Source organism: Plecotus auritus (genome assembly GCF_963455305.1).
Source record: "Plecotus auritus genome assembly, chromosome: X".
Lineage (NCBI taxonomy): Eukaryota > Metazoa > Chordata > Mammalia > Chiroptera > Vespertilionidae > Plecotus > Plecotus auritus.
In genome coordinates this window covers 108,854,941-108,869,102 of record NC_137784.1, presented here as the reverse complement: position 1 = coordinate 108,869,102, position 14,162 = coordinate 108,854,941, and the positions used below count along the sequence as shown (strand labels likewise).

General features: G+C 37.4%; 1 protein-coding gene across 3 annotated transcripts in view; it reads left to right on the top strand.

Annotated features, from left to right (window-relative positions):
* Window positions 1–14,162, top strand: part of ZNF280C (zinc finger protein 280C) — a 57,311-nt gene that overhangs the window by 18,218 nt on the left and 24,931 nt on the right. For all 3 annotated transcript variants that reach the window (XM_080652925.1, XM_080652926.1, XM_080652927.1), the window contains 6 exons: window positions 1,923–1,988; window positions 2,084–2,217; window positions 6,193–6,307; window positions 11,288–11,455; window positions 11,595–11,698; window positions 12,618–12,838. In XM_080652925.1, coding sequence (XP_080509051.1) covers window positions 1,923–1,988; window positions 2,084–2,217; window positions 6,193–6,307; window positions 11,288–11,455; window positions 11,595–11,698; window positions 12,618–12,838 — 808 coding nt within the window. The remainder of the gene's footprint in view (window positions 1–1,922; window positions 1,989–2,083; window positions 2,218–6,192; window positions 6,308–11,287; window positions 11,456–11,594; window positions 11,699–12,617; window positions 12,839–14,162) is intronic.

Below are 14,162 nucleotides of genomic sequence, written 5' to 3'. Positions count from 1 at the left end.
GAGGAGAAGGGGGAGAGAAACATGGATGCATGAGAGACACATTGATTGTTGCCTCCCGCACCTGCTCCAATTAGAGCCAGGGATGGAACTTGCAAACCAGGTACGTGCCCTTGACCAGGAATTGAACCCAAGACCCTTTGGTGCAAGGTCCAATGTCCTAAATACCAAGTCACACTGGTCAGAGCTGTACCACAGCCTTTTTATCCATTCATCTATTGATGGACACTTGGGTTGCTTCTCTATCTTGGCTATTGTAAGTAATGTTGCAATGAACATAAGGGTGCATATATTCTTTCAATATAATGTTTCAGGTTTCTTCAGACATATACCCAGAAATAGAATCACTGGGTCATGAGCCAGTTCCATTTTTAATTTTTTGAGAAAACTCCACACTGTTTTCCATAGTGGCTTCACCAATTTATATTTGCACCAACAGAGCATGAGGGTTCCCTTTTCTACACATCCTTGCCAAAACTTGTTTTTTGATTTATGGATGATAGTCTTTCTGATAGGTGTGAGGTTGTTTTAATTTATATTTCTCTGATGATTAGTGACCATGAGCTTCTTTTCATATGTCTTGGCCATCTGCATGTCCTCTTTTGAGAAGTATTTGTTCAGTTCCTCTGCCCTTTTTTTAATTGGATTGTTTTCTTGATGTTAAGTTGTATGAGTTCTTTTTTTAATCCTCACCCGAGGATATTTTTTCCATTGATTTCTAGAGAGAGTGGAAAGGAGGGAGGAGGGGGGAAGGAGGGGAGAGAGAGAGAGAGAGAGAGAGAGAGAGAGAGAGAGAGAGAGAGAGAGAGAGAGAGAGACTGATGTGAGAGAGAAACACATCTATTGGTTGCCTCCCACTTGCGCCCCTACAGGGCTGGGGAACCTACAACCCAGGTACATGCCCTTGACTGGGAATCGAGACCGAGACACTTAGGTCTAAAGGCTGATGCTCTAGCCACTGAGAAAACCTGGTCAGGGTGAGTTGCATGAGTTCTTTATAAATTTTGGATAGTAACTGCTTATCTGATATAGCATTGGAGAATATTTTCTCCCATTCAGTAGGTTATCTTTTCATTTTGTTGATGATTTCATTTGTTATGCAAAGCCTTTTTAGTTTGATTTGGTTTGGGATTTTTTTTTAATGTCTTGTACCTTTTCCTGATTAGCAATTTTAGGCAAATCTCTACTGTTCCAAATTTTCATTTGATTCCTCAATAACCTACAACTTATGGGTTCACATGGATACAAGAGTGAGCAATATTAAACTGATCGAAAGGATCATGTCAGCCACAAATTTACTTTTGGTCTAGTAGTAGATTTGAGATTCTCTGATAAATTCTGGGTTCAGTTTACTGTGCAGTCTCTGACCATGTTCCTTTTATTTATTTATTTTTTGACCATGTTCCTTTTAGAATTCAGGAATAATAGTACAGATAATCCAGTCAGTTTACCCATAATGAAACTTCTAGATTTTTAGGGGTGTGAATGTGGCATGGGCACTAAGGGAGGGCTTGAGTCACAGGAACCTACGCATATATACAACCTTGTTCTATTAAAGTCAAATAAGTTTTAAAATAAATTTATTTTTCACTTACAGTTTACTTTCAATATTATTTTGTATTGGTTTTAGGTATACTGCGTAGTGGTTGGACAATCAGACACTTTACAAATTGTTCCCCCTGATATTTCCAGTACCCACATGGCACCATACATATTTACTGCAATGTTATTTACTAGATTTCCTATGCTGTAGTTTATATCCCCATGACTCTTTTGTAACTACCAATCTGTACTTTTCAATCCTTTCACCTCTTTCACCCAGTTCCTCAGACCCCCTCCCCTCTGGCAATCACCAATCCGTTCTCTAGGTCTATGAGTGCATTTTAATTTTGTTTGTTTGTTTAAAATAACTGTAATTTTTATAGATATTTTGAACAGAGGTAACTCCAGCTCATCTTCAAAGGCAATAAAGAATGAGGTACTCAATCAAGGTAGAGTATTATTATATTAACTTTAAAGTGAAATATTTTGACAAAATTTGTTGTAGAGAAAAATATTTAATGTGTTGTGTAATTTTAAAATACAGGTGTTCCTGATGCATTCAAGCCTACAAGTCCACACTACAAAGACCCAATATCAAATCCAGTGGCTGCCTTACCTAGATTTCATCCTCAATCTAAACCTTCACAAAGCTCTATTATTCAGAACGTGTCTAAATCTGTAAGTGTTTCTGAAACTACACAGTTAGCTCAGGGACACAGTGGATATTATATAACCTAGTTATTCTAACCCAGTTAGAATTATGGACTGTCATAGCTAGTCACCATTTTGGTAGAAGCATAATCACTGTGAGAAAATATTCCCATCTTTATGATAGCTCAACCAATACTCAAAGTAATAACTGCAAGAACTAACTATCCAACCCTTTTAATAAATCAGGTAATTATATTTAAACTAGAGGCCCGGTGCACGACATTTGTGCACTGAGGGGGTGTCCCTCAGCCCAGCCTGCACCCTCTTGTAGTCCAGGACCCCTCAGGGGATGTCCGCCTAGCGGGCCTAAGCCAGGGAGTGGGCCTAAGCCAGCAGGTGGACATCCCCCGGGAGGTCCTTAGTGCTGCCGCGGAGGCGGGAGAGGCTCCCACCACCACTGCTGCACTCCCCATCCATGAGCCAGGCTTCTGGCTGAGTGGCCCTCCCCCTGTGGGAGCACACTGACCACCAGGGGGCAGCTCCTGCATTGAGCATCTGCCCCTGGTGGTCAGTGCACGTCATAACGACTGGTCGTTCCACCGTTCAGTTGATTTGCATATTAGGGTTTTATTATATAGGATAGGCATAATATTGAAAACTATGCTATCTAAAAAGTATAATTAGTAATGAATATTGCATAATGGCAAAATTTTTAAGATGATCATTTAAACCAGGTATTCTTAATTGGAAGATTGTTCTAAGGTCATTGTTGCTGTTTATTTTGAAAACATACCTTCAGAATTTAGTTTTTAACAGAAATAATAGGTATTGGTAATATTTAGTATTTGTTAGTCTGTTAATATCGATCTCTGTTCTAAATGCTACATATAAATTAATCTAATTTAATTCTTATGACTTCTCTAAGAGGTAGATGCAATAGTTATCCCCATTTTATAATTGAGAAAACTGAGGCTCAGAAAAGCTAAATAATTCACTGAAGACCACATAGCTGGTAAAAGATGGGTTTGAGATTTCAATCCAGGTTAACCCAGAGTTTATTTTAAAATATGCACATAAGCATATCTATCCATACATTTAGGTATATACTTTTAAAAATAGAAGCATTCTGCCCTAGCTGGTTTTGCTCAATGGATAGAGCATTGGCCTGCAGAGTGAAGGTCCTGGGTTCGATTCCAGCCAAGGACACATGCCTGGGTTGTGGACTCGATCCCCAGTAGGGAGCATGCAGAAGGCAGCCCGTCAATGATTCTCTCTCATCACTGATGTTTCTATCTCACTCTCCCCTCTCCCTTCTTCTCTGAAATCAATAAAAATATATTTTAAAAAAATATGCCGAAACCAGTTTGGCTCAGTGGCTAGAGCGTCGGCCTGCGGACTGAAGGGTCCCGGGTTCGATTCCGGTCAAGGGCATGTACCTTGGTTGCGGGCACATCCCCAGTGGGAGGTGTGCAAGAGGCAGCTGATCGATGTTTCTCTCTCATCGATGTTTCTAGCTCTCTATCCCTCTCCCTTCCTCTCTGTAAAATATCAATAAAATATATTATATATATATATATATATATATATATATATATATATATATATATTTAAAAAAAATAGAAGCATTCCCTTAGGGCAGTGGTCGGCAAACTCATTAATCAACAGAGTGGCAAACCGCGGCTAGCCGCAGTTTGCCGACCACTGCCTTAGGGCAACAGTATAGACCACAGACTATTGGGATTCCTTGAGACTCTTTCAGGGTTCAATGAAGTTAAAACTGTCATAACAGTATTTGCTCTTTCACTTGTCAACATGTGCACTGGTGATACAAAAGCAATGGGGAGGGTAAGACTGCTAGTACCTTAATATGAATCAAGGCAATGGAACCAAACTATACTAGTATTTTTGTATTAGTGACTGTTGTGCACCCACAGTAGAAATATTTCTTTTAAGAATGTTTCATTTAAGAATATCCTTGAAGAAGTAATAAATTTTTACTAATTTTATTAATGCTCAACCTTAAAATATACTTCTTTTTAAATATTCTGTGTGTTGAAATGGGTAGGGTGCATAAAGTATTTCTGTATGTGCAGTATAAGCACTTGAGTAAAAGCACTTGTGTGATTCAACTGCAAGCTGAACTTGCTGTCCTTTTTTTAAATATATTTTTATTGATTTCAGAGAGGAAGGGAGAGGGAGAGGTAGAAACGTCAGTGATGAGAGAGAATCTGGTCGGCTGCCTCCTGGGGACTGAGGCTGCAACCCAGGCATGTGCCCTGACTGGGAATCGAACCGTGACCTTCTGATCCATAGGTCGATGCTCAAACACTGAACCATGCCAGCTGAGCCCGCTGTCTTTTTTTTTTTTTTTAATGGAATGCTATTTTTTACTTTAAGGAAAGACTTACAAAGCACATATATTAATTACTCATTGTTGCATAAAAATACCATAAACTTAGAAGCTTAAAGCAATATACACTTATTATCTCATGATTTCTGTAAGTCAGGAGTCATGACATGGCTTAACTGGGTCCTCTGCTTCAAGGTCTCATGAAGCTGCAATCAAGGTGTTTGCCATAGCTGGGTTGTACTGGGAACCTTGCTTAACCATACTTAAGCTTACCTATTTATAAAATGAGAGATAATATTAGGTCTTTATTAGTACTGTTATGACAACTACTTGGTAGAGTACATGTACTGTGAAAGAGGCAAGTACATTTTAAATAGACAATAATTGGTGGCTCTTATTTCAATTGGAAAGTTGAATAACCTGAACCTTAGAAGTGACTTGCCCAAGGTTTCATAGTTAAATAAATGGACAGGTCTTCTGAATCCCCAGTAATTCCCAATTGGAGAATTATTTTAACATGTTATTTGTTGAATAATGTGTCCGCTCTTTGAAATGGTGGTACTTAATTGACCAGAGTTATCACCTAGGAAAGGGTTTAAAGTATTAACTTTATTTGGAGGAACTTCGGTTGAAGAACTATTTTGGACCATCACTAGTGAATATTTTCCATTTCTAAGGGCAGATACTTTGAAAAAATCTATCTCGCAGTAATATTGTGCTTGGTTACAATTAAGGATAAAGTCATTGTTGATTTTATATAACACACAGTAAGACTCAAATGCAGAAATCTGCCTGCTATGCCTCAAATTATAGGAATGAATGGCTTGGGTCACTTCAATATCTGTCTCCATTACTTAAGAAACCTATGTCAACAGAAAACTTAGGAGCAAAGTAAGATTCTTAAAACCTGATTGTGTCTCAGCTTTAAGAACAAAACACTCAAGATTCTTATATTCACATTTTAAAGGTAATATATATAGGAGGTAGAAAAGAAACAGAAGAGAATGCAAGTGTATTTTGCTATTGTTTCTGCAAATGGTTAGTGTGGTATATAGAATAATAATCAATTAGGATTATATTTTATACACATATCTGTTTTTTCACTGAAATTTATATTGGAAACATTTTTTTTTGTCATTGGATATTTCTCAAAAATACATTGCATGATAATATGTCATTTAATTTATTTTACCATTCCTCCATTGTTGGACATACAGGTTTTGATTTTTTGCTATAACAAATAATTTTCCATTAAATATTTTCATTTCCTTAGCATAAATTTGTGGAAGCAGAATATTTGAAATAAGTGGATCAAAGGATATGAACTTTTTAAAGCCCTTAATAGATACTGCCAAAATTTTCTTGCAGAAAAGTTTACCAAAATATAACCTCTACTTTGCCAATAATTTGATATTTTAACTAAACTTTTTATTTCAAACTAATTTTCGATTTCCAGAAAAATTATTTTAATAATACAGAGAGTTCACATATATTCCCTACCCGGTAGATGCTAATTTGACAGAGTAATAATTACCTTTGTGTTTTATAACTCATTAGTCATTGAATCATTAAGGCTATTTTTATGGTAGTGGCATACAGTTAAAATTACCTTTATAAATGTTTATGAAATAAAATAATTGTAACTTTCACAGTCATTTATAAGGAGTTCATCACAAGTTGAAATGGATGATTCTTCTGATTTACTGTTTGACCTGACCCAGGACACAATACCACCATCCCAAGGCGGATCGAAAGTTTATACAGAAGGTTTGGTTTATAACTTTTTAGAAATATATTAAAGAGAGAACTGATTAATATACATATAGAATGAATGTCTATTTTGAAACTCATACATTTGGGTTAAGTTTTTCATACATTGTAAGATGGAAGTTAATAGTTTCTGATACTCTTCTTGGGTGGTTTTATATAAAATTGTATTTAATAATAGAATATTTCATTTCTTTTTTATAAGTTGACTAACATGTATTCTTTCAGCTCATTCTCACTTGGAACCACCGTAGGCTATGAGTCAGGGAAGTCCCTTGGTGTCCTATTACTATGGTTATTTTCTTAAGTATTAATTATTTGGTAGGTCATTAATATGAGAAAAATTGTGTGGTTATAGTTGATTTTTTCATAGACTAGTTAGTGTCTTTCTATCCAAATAAATTATGTAGAAGTGATAGTTAAATATGATTCTAAAGTAGTCTTATAAAATGGCAGTACTAAAGAAACTGATTTGCACATAGTAAGTACTCAGTAAATACCCACTGAAGGAATAATTAAAATTTCTAATTGAAAAAATTACCATCCTTTGATTGTATACCATAATAAAGTTCTTCGTTATTGTTAAATAAACTAGTATGCCTTGAAGGGATTTTGTTGAGTTGAAAATTCCTTATAATCAAAGCAATTACTATTTCTATATTCGCAAATTTGATATATTTCACTAAATGGAGAGAGGTACACAGGAAATTTTTGCATGTTTAAATTGTTTACTTAACAAATTAGTATGCATTTACCAAATCAAAACAGTAAGAAATTTATAGTAATACAGGCAGTCCTCGGGTTACATCGGACTCGAGGTACGTCGTTTTGTGGTTATGTTGCCATCTCCCATTTATTTATTTAAAAAAAAGTTCCGTCATTTTGACGTATGTACATATGTGCTTTATGTTTTTTATTATTTATTTACCACAAGTAAAGGCCAGGAATTGTTATCTGTCTTTTAATTTTTTTTTTACTGTTTTACTTCATTACTGCTGTGTATGTGCTCCACATGAGTGATGTAGGTGCTTATGTAGGTGGGTTCCAACTTACCACAAAAATCGCGTTACGTTGCGCCATAGGAACGGATCTCCAATGTAACCCAAGGACCTACTGTATGTGTACCAAAAAATATTTTCCCATTCTAAAAAATACTTGGCTTGATAGTCACCTATCTAGGTGTCACTTATATAGTTAGTGAAATAGCCAAGATCCGAAGTAAATGAGGAGAAAAAGTACTTGTCTGAAATCTGATTTTATAAAGTACACTAGAGGCCTGGTGCATGAAATCGTGCACGGGTGGGGTCCCTCTGGGTGGCCTGCAGGGATCAGGCCAAAACCCGCAGTCCAACACTGCCCGAAGTTCCTATCTGATGCTCCCGCACATCCTGGCCCCACTGTGCCTGCTGCGGGCTCGCACCCAATCAGTCCTGATTGGAAGAGGCTCACGCTGCCACAGCAGTGCTTGGTAGCCATGAGCCCTACATCTGGCACCCTCCCAAGGGAGTGGCCTGCAGGATCGGGCTGAAACCAGCTCTCCGACATCCCCCGAGGGGTCCTGGATTGCGAGAGGGCACAGGCCAGGCTGAGGGACCCCACCGGTGCACGATCGGGCCGGGGAGGGACCACGGGAGGGCTCCAGGGTGTGTGTCCAGCCCATCTCTCTCAATCCCAATCCGCCAGACCCCAGCAGCAAGCTAACCTACTGGTCAGAGCATCTGCCCCCTGGTGGTTAGTGAACGTCATAGCGACTGATCAACCAGTTGACTGTCTGCCCCCTGGTTGTCAGTGCACATCATAGCGAGCTGTTGAGATCATTAGCATATTACACTTTGATTGGTTGTTCAGTTCTGCTGTTTGGTCTATTTGCATATTACCCTTTTATTATATAGGATGGTCTTTTTTCATAGAAAAAGCTTGAATTCTTTAAGCTTCTAGGGGGTAAAGACAGTGACTCTTACCTCTCTATAATCGTAGTGCTATGAGGATTGGAATATTGCCCTAATAGTAAATAGGGTTATAGTTAATTAGGAAGATATAGGTTTCAGCAAGATTTTTGTGGTCTTTATAATTAACATCTTTACACCTAATTTTCTCATATTACTAAAATAGATGCTTTTGTTTTTCTCACATAATGCATTCATTCTTGAGACCTGAAATCCGTTGTTTGGAGATATAATTTTAATTCTTGCTCTATTACCTCAGAGCTTTCTTGAGGCTCAAATGAGAGAAGTGAGAAATACATTAAAGTCTTAAAGGACTTGACAATAAACAGTTGTTAACATGATAATTATGAATGCTTATATATACATTCTGTTCAGAAAAAAGATTACTGGACTTCTGTCTAGGATGGTTGTAGAAGGTTCTTGGAGAAGTTTGGATTTGAATTTGATTTTGCAGAAAGAGGATAGTGAACAAGGCAGAGGCAACAGATATATAAATACTAGTAAGTTAAAGAGTCAGAATTTAAAACTATTGAGCTCAGAGTAATTTTATTTAACTTGGAGATTTACTCATATTTCAAAAAATTATATATAAAAGTATATTTTTGCTATACAGGCTGCTAGATAATCAGTTGCCTAGTCCAAAACAACAGCACTCATCAGTTGTTCAAATAACCTAAGCATCTGAGAAGAATGTTAGTGTGATTACAAAAAAATCAGTCCCAAGTGTTTTCAGTATTGCTGTCAGTAATCATGTGCTTGAAAATGGAAAAAATCATTTCTATGTTATCTCAAAGAACGAAACACAGATTTGACAGAGTAACCCATTAATGTAATACTCTTATTTTCCTGGTTTATATCTATGCTACTACTTCTCCTTTAGTGTACAGTTGGGAACATTAAAATATAATGTAAAGTTTTAGAATTTTCATTACAAAGTACAATTGTGGTATTTTTGAAAGAACTTTTGCTGGTTCTGGTTATAGCCTAAATAGCCCCACCTCTCTTGTAAATGCCCTGAATTACATAATCTTTTAGCCTTTAAGGTGATGGTTTTCAAACTCAAAACTTTTTAGCAATGAAATCTCTAACAAAATTTTATTTAACAGTCTAATTTTTTTAAAAAAAGGTTAAAGGGGGTTTCTTTATCTGACATGCCCACTATATTCCTTAAGACAGAACCATTAGACTAAAGGGAATAAACAGATTATTTAAACTACCTGTCAACTTGTTAAGTGTTAAAAGAACCAACTTGAGGTTTCCATTAGACATCTTAAGTTTTAAGTATCTTAAAGGGTTTCTCTAATTTTTAGAATAGAAATTGTTTTTACTTACAAGCTCAAATGTATTGACACATCTAAAAATAAATTCATATTTGGAACTGAGCTTAGAGTATTCTCTGTGGTTTAATTTTTTTCTGGGGATTGTTCTGGTCTGACTTTTCTTTCATACTACCTATTTATATATTTCTTTATTTGAAAGCATCTTTAGCATTTTTTGTATTAAAGTTTATTTCATGAGTTTAAATATGTGTACTCCATAATAGCTGCTTGTGCGATTTCTTTTTAAAAAAAACACACTGTTTTTATTGCCCTGGTCTGTTTGGCTCAGGGGATAGAGCTACATCCTGTAGACCAAAGGGTCCTGGGTTCGATTCCATTTGGGGCATGTACCTTGGTTGCAGGCTCCTCCCCAGCTGGGGCCCTGGTTGGGGTGTGTGCAGGAGGCAATCAATCAATGTGAGAGAAACACATTGATGTTTCTCTCTGTCTTTCTATCTCTCTTCCACTCTCTAATCAATGGGAAAATATCAAAATATCCTGGGTTGAGAATTAACATACATACACACACACACACACACACACACACACTAGAGGCCCAGTGCATGAAAATTCATGCACTGGAGGGGGTTCCCTCAGCCAGGCCTGCCCTCTCTCACAGTCCAGGAGCCCTCAGGGGCAGGAGGCAACCCAGAGATCAGGGGAAGGCAACGCCCCCATCACACCTCTGCTGCTGCCACTGCCAGCAGCGCAAGCCTCGGCCAGCCCTGGTTACCTAAGCCTCAGGTGGCCCTGGGCAGCTGGGAAGCTGCCATCCGAGGCTTGCCTGCGCCTCGGGTGTCAGCTGGGCAGCCTTCATCCAAGGCTTGCCTGCGCCTCGGGTGTCAGCTGGGCAGCCTTCATCCAAGGCTTGCCTGTGCCTCGGGCCGGCCCTGGGCAGCTGGGCAGCTGACATCCGAGGCTTACATGTGCCTCAGCCATTGGCTTGGCAGCTGCCATCTGAGGCTTGCCTGCACCTCGAGCCAGCCCTGGGAGGCTGGGGGACTCTGGAGGCAGGTGCCCTGGCGGGGCTGAGGGGACTGGGCGCTGCCATCTTGTGGCTGTGGGTGCCGCCATCTTTGAGGGTGTGGCAGTCAATTAGCATATTCCCTCCTTATTGGCTGTGGGTGCTACCATCTTTGAGGGCGTGGCAGTCAATTAGCATATTCCCTCCTTATTGGCTGTGGGTGCTGCCATCTTTGAGGGTGTGGCATTCAAATAGCATATCCCCTCCTTATTGGCTGTGAGTGCACCATCTTTGCGACGGCATGAGGGTCAATTAGCATATTCCCTCTTTATTAGATAGAATATGTTTTTATTGATTTCAGAGAGGAATGGAGAGGGAGAGATAGACACATCAATGATGAGAGAAAATCATTGATTGGCTGCCTTCTGCACACCCCATACTGGGGATCAAGCCCACAACCTGGGCATGTGCCCTGACTGGGAATCAAGCCATGACCTCCTGGTTCATAGGTCAATGCTCAACCACTGAGCCACGCCGGCTGGCTGTGCAATTTTTTCTACCTATTTATCATATAAATTTTTATCATTCTTTATTGTCATTTGTATGATATGGTAATTGTATTACCTTTAATTTAGCTCTGAAGTACTTTTACTTAGTTTTAAAGTTAAGACCATTTTATTAGCATTTTTAAGCAATGTTCTGTTCTATACTAAAGCATTTACAAATATCATTTTCACTATTTAAATTGTAGCTGTGGGTGAAACTCTACCTATAAGAAAACGTCCTAGTATTATAGCAAACAGAGTTCATCCAAAAAAGCCAAAGACCAGTGACGATGTTTCTGAAATAGGTTCGTGTGCTACATTATCTTTAGACAGCTCTCCTTCAGTGACATCCTCCTCAGTTATGACATCAAAAGGTAAATATGAATGTGGTATATAAAAAAGAAATTATATATAAATTTTAGAAATTGTGATAAAATTTAAAACTATTATTACTGGCTGTTTAAGGTGTGAAAAAGAAAAAATTGAGTAATAAAAATCCTTAATATATTTTAGGTACCTCAGCAACTGAACATAAAACTGGAAAGCCTTTTCAAAGATCTTGTCCAAAGTGCAATGTTCAGTTCAATAATTTGGATGCTTTGAAGTATCACATGAAGGTAAAAACTTTTTCAAAATTTTATTTTTAGAAATATCCAAGAAATCTCTGAAAATATTAAGAATTGTATGTGGTAAATGCTAATTTCTCCAGACATTTGGGTTAGAAATCTCCTCATTGGTATTTTCATATAACTTCAGTAAAAATTGATACTCATGATGATTATCTTCCTAGAAGATTTAAAAATCCTTATCAAGCATCAAATTTTGAAAATTAAGTTTATATACACTACAGCATATGTACATTATATTTTGACTAGTGGCCGGTGCACGAAATTCGTGCCGGGGGGGGTGGGGAGGGTGGTGTCCCTCAGCCTGGCCTGCACCCTCTCCAATCTGGGACCCCTCGGGGGATGTCTGACTGCCGGTTTAGGCCCGATTCCTCCTGTCGGGCCTAAACTGGCAGTCGGACATCCCTCTCACAATCCAGGACTGCTGGCTCCTAACCACTCACCTGCCTGCCAGCCTGCTTGCCCCCACCTGCCCCCCCCTGCCAGTCTGCTCACCCCCAACTGGCCCCCTCTGCTGGCCTGCTTGCCTCCAACTGCCCCCCCGCCGCCTGATCACCCCCAAATGCCCTCCCCTCTTGGCCTGATCACCCCTAACCGCCTCTGCCTTGGCCCCGCCACCATGGCTTTGTCCAGAAGGATGTCCGGAAGGTCTCCCAGAAGGTGTCCCGATCTAATTAGCATATTACACTTTTATTGGTATAGATTTTTAATGAAGATAATGTATTAATCAGAATATTTTATTAGGTGCTTAATCTTACATGTAATTTTAAAATTCCCCTTTTTACCTTATTTTTGTCCATGGTGACATATGTATGTCACATTACTTAATGAAAAATCTTAGTCTTGCATTTTAATTTTCAACATTCAGACATAAACTCATAGTGGCTTATTTTTTTCCCCCCTCTTTCAGCGTTGTTGTCCAGGCATGATAAATAAGTTTTTGGAGATGATTAAAGTAGAAATTTCAAGTACTGAAAAGAAAACTAAGACTGGTGCAGACAAAGAAAAATTGATCATGTTAGTTAGTGACTTTTACTACGGAAAACATGAAGGAGATGTTGACAATGAAGAAAAGACTTACACAACCTTTAAATGCTTCAGTTGTTCAAAAGTTCTTAAAAATAATATTAGGTATGTAAATATCTATGTTTCTGTTTGAAAATTGGGATGCTACAGATGTAACTATTGTATCTTTATTTTTCTGTGCCATCTTAGGTAAGCAATTTTCACACTTTCTATGAAGAGCAAAGACAGATTATCATGTTGAAAAGCTTTTGTCCTTTCTTGTATTTTAGGAGTTTGACATTTGGGCCCGTTTAGTTGTATTTCTTTCAGGTAACTTAAGGACAAAATTTCTTTTAACCTAGGGCAAAATTACTTCTTTTTTTATATTTATCCTTGATCTAAGAATTTTCGTGAGGTATTTTTATTTTTAACTGTTTTTGAATCTTACTTTTCCTATCACAGAAAGAACCATTTCATCCAGTTTGACCTCCTTTGTACCAGTCTTATTTAATGCTCTAATTTTTCAATTCATATTTATAATTTTTATCACATTTACCTTGCAGAGAAAGCGATCTTTTTTTGGCAATCTTCTTTAAAGGACTACCAGTTCTTTGAAACATGTCTGTTTTGATTTTATGGTTTAGCACATTTTAAAAGCAGAAATTTAATTATCAGTGGAATTTTGAAGGTTTATACATATATGCTTTAAATTTTAGGAACTTGTATTTTGCAGTCTTTGAGTTATATATCATATTACATATCTATCATCCTAAGTGAGACAGTAACAAGAATAAAGTAACAAGACATTGACTGGTATTTTTCATTTTTTATACTGTATAGCATGACATTCTTTTCCTAACATTTTATTATAAAAATTTTTAAATATTCAGCAAAGTTGAAAATTTTTACCGAGAATATATATATATATATTTGCCTACCTCATTTCTACTATAACATTTTACTATATTTGTATTACTACATATTTATATATTCATCCATAGACCTATCTGATTTTTTTATACTTTTCAGAGTAAATTGCAGACATCATTGCACTTCTGTGAGATGCATATATGTATATGTGTACACACACATATGTAAACTTAAAAATATTTACCCTTGATAATCATCATTTGTAAGTAACATTCTTAGGTATCCTATAGGTCATTTCTAAGCCCAGAATTATATTTTATGGTGAATTTTGGGTTTAAAAAGAAGTACATAGAAAAACACTGAAATATACTGTAATATAAATGTAAACTATGAATACTACATTTAGGGGTAGTGCTTTATAATTTTCAACGCTCTTTCAAATATTTTTTCATATGAGTTTTCATACTTCTGTACCTTCTTTTTATCAAGCCCTGACATCTATCAATTGCTAATGGTCTCAATAGCTTAACAGAAGAGAAATTGTACTTTGAGATAAAACACTGAAACACTGTGACCTCCT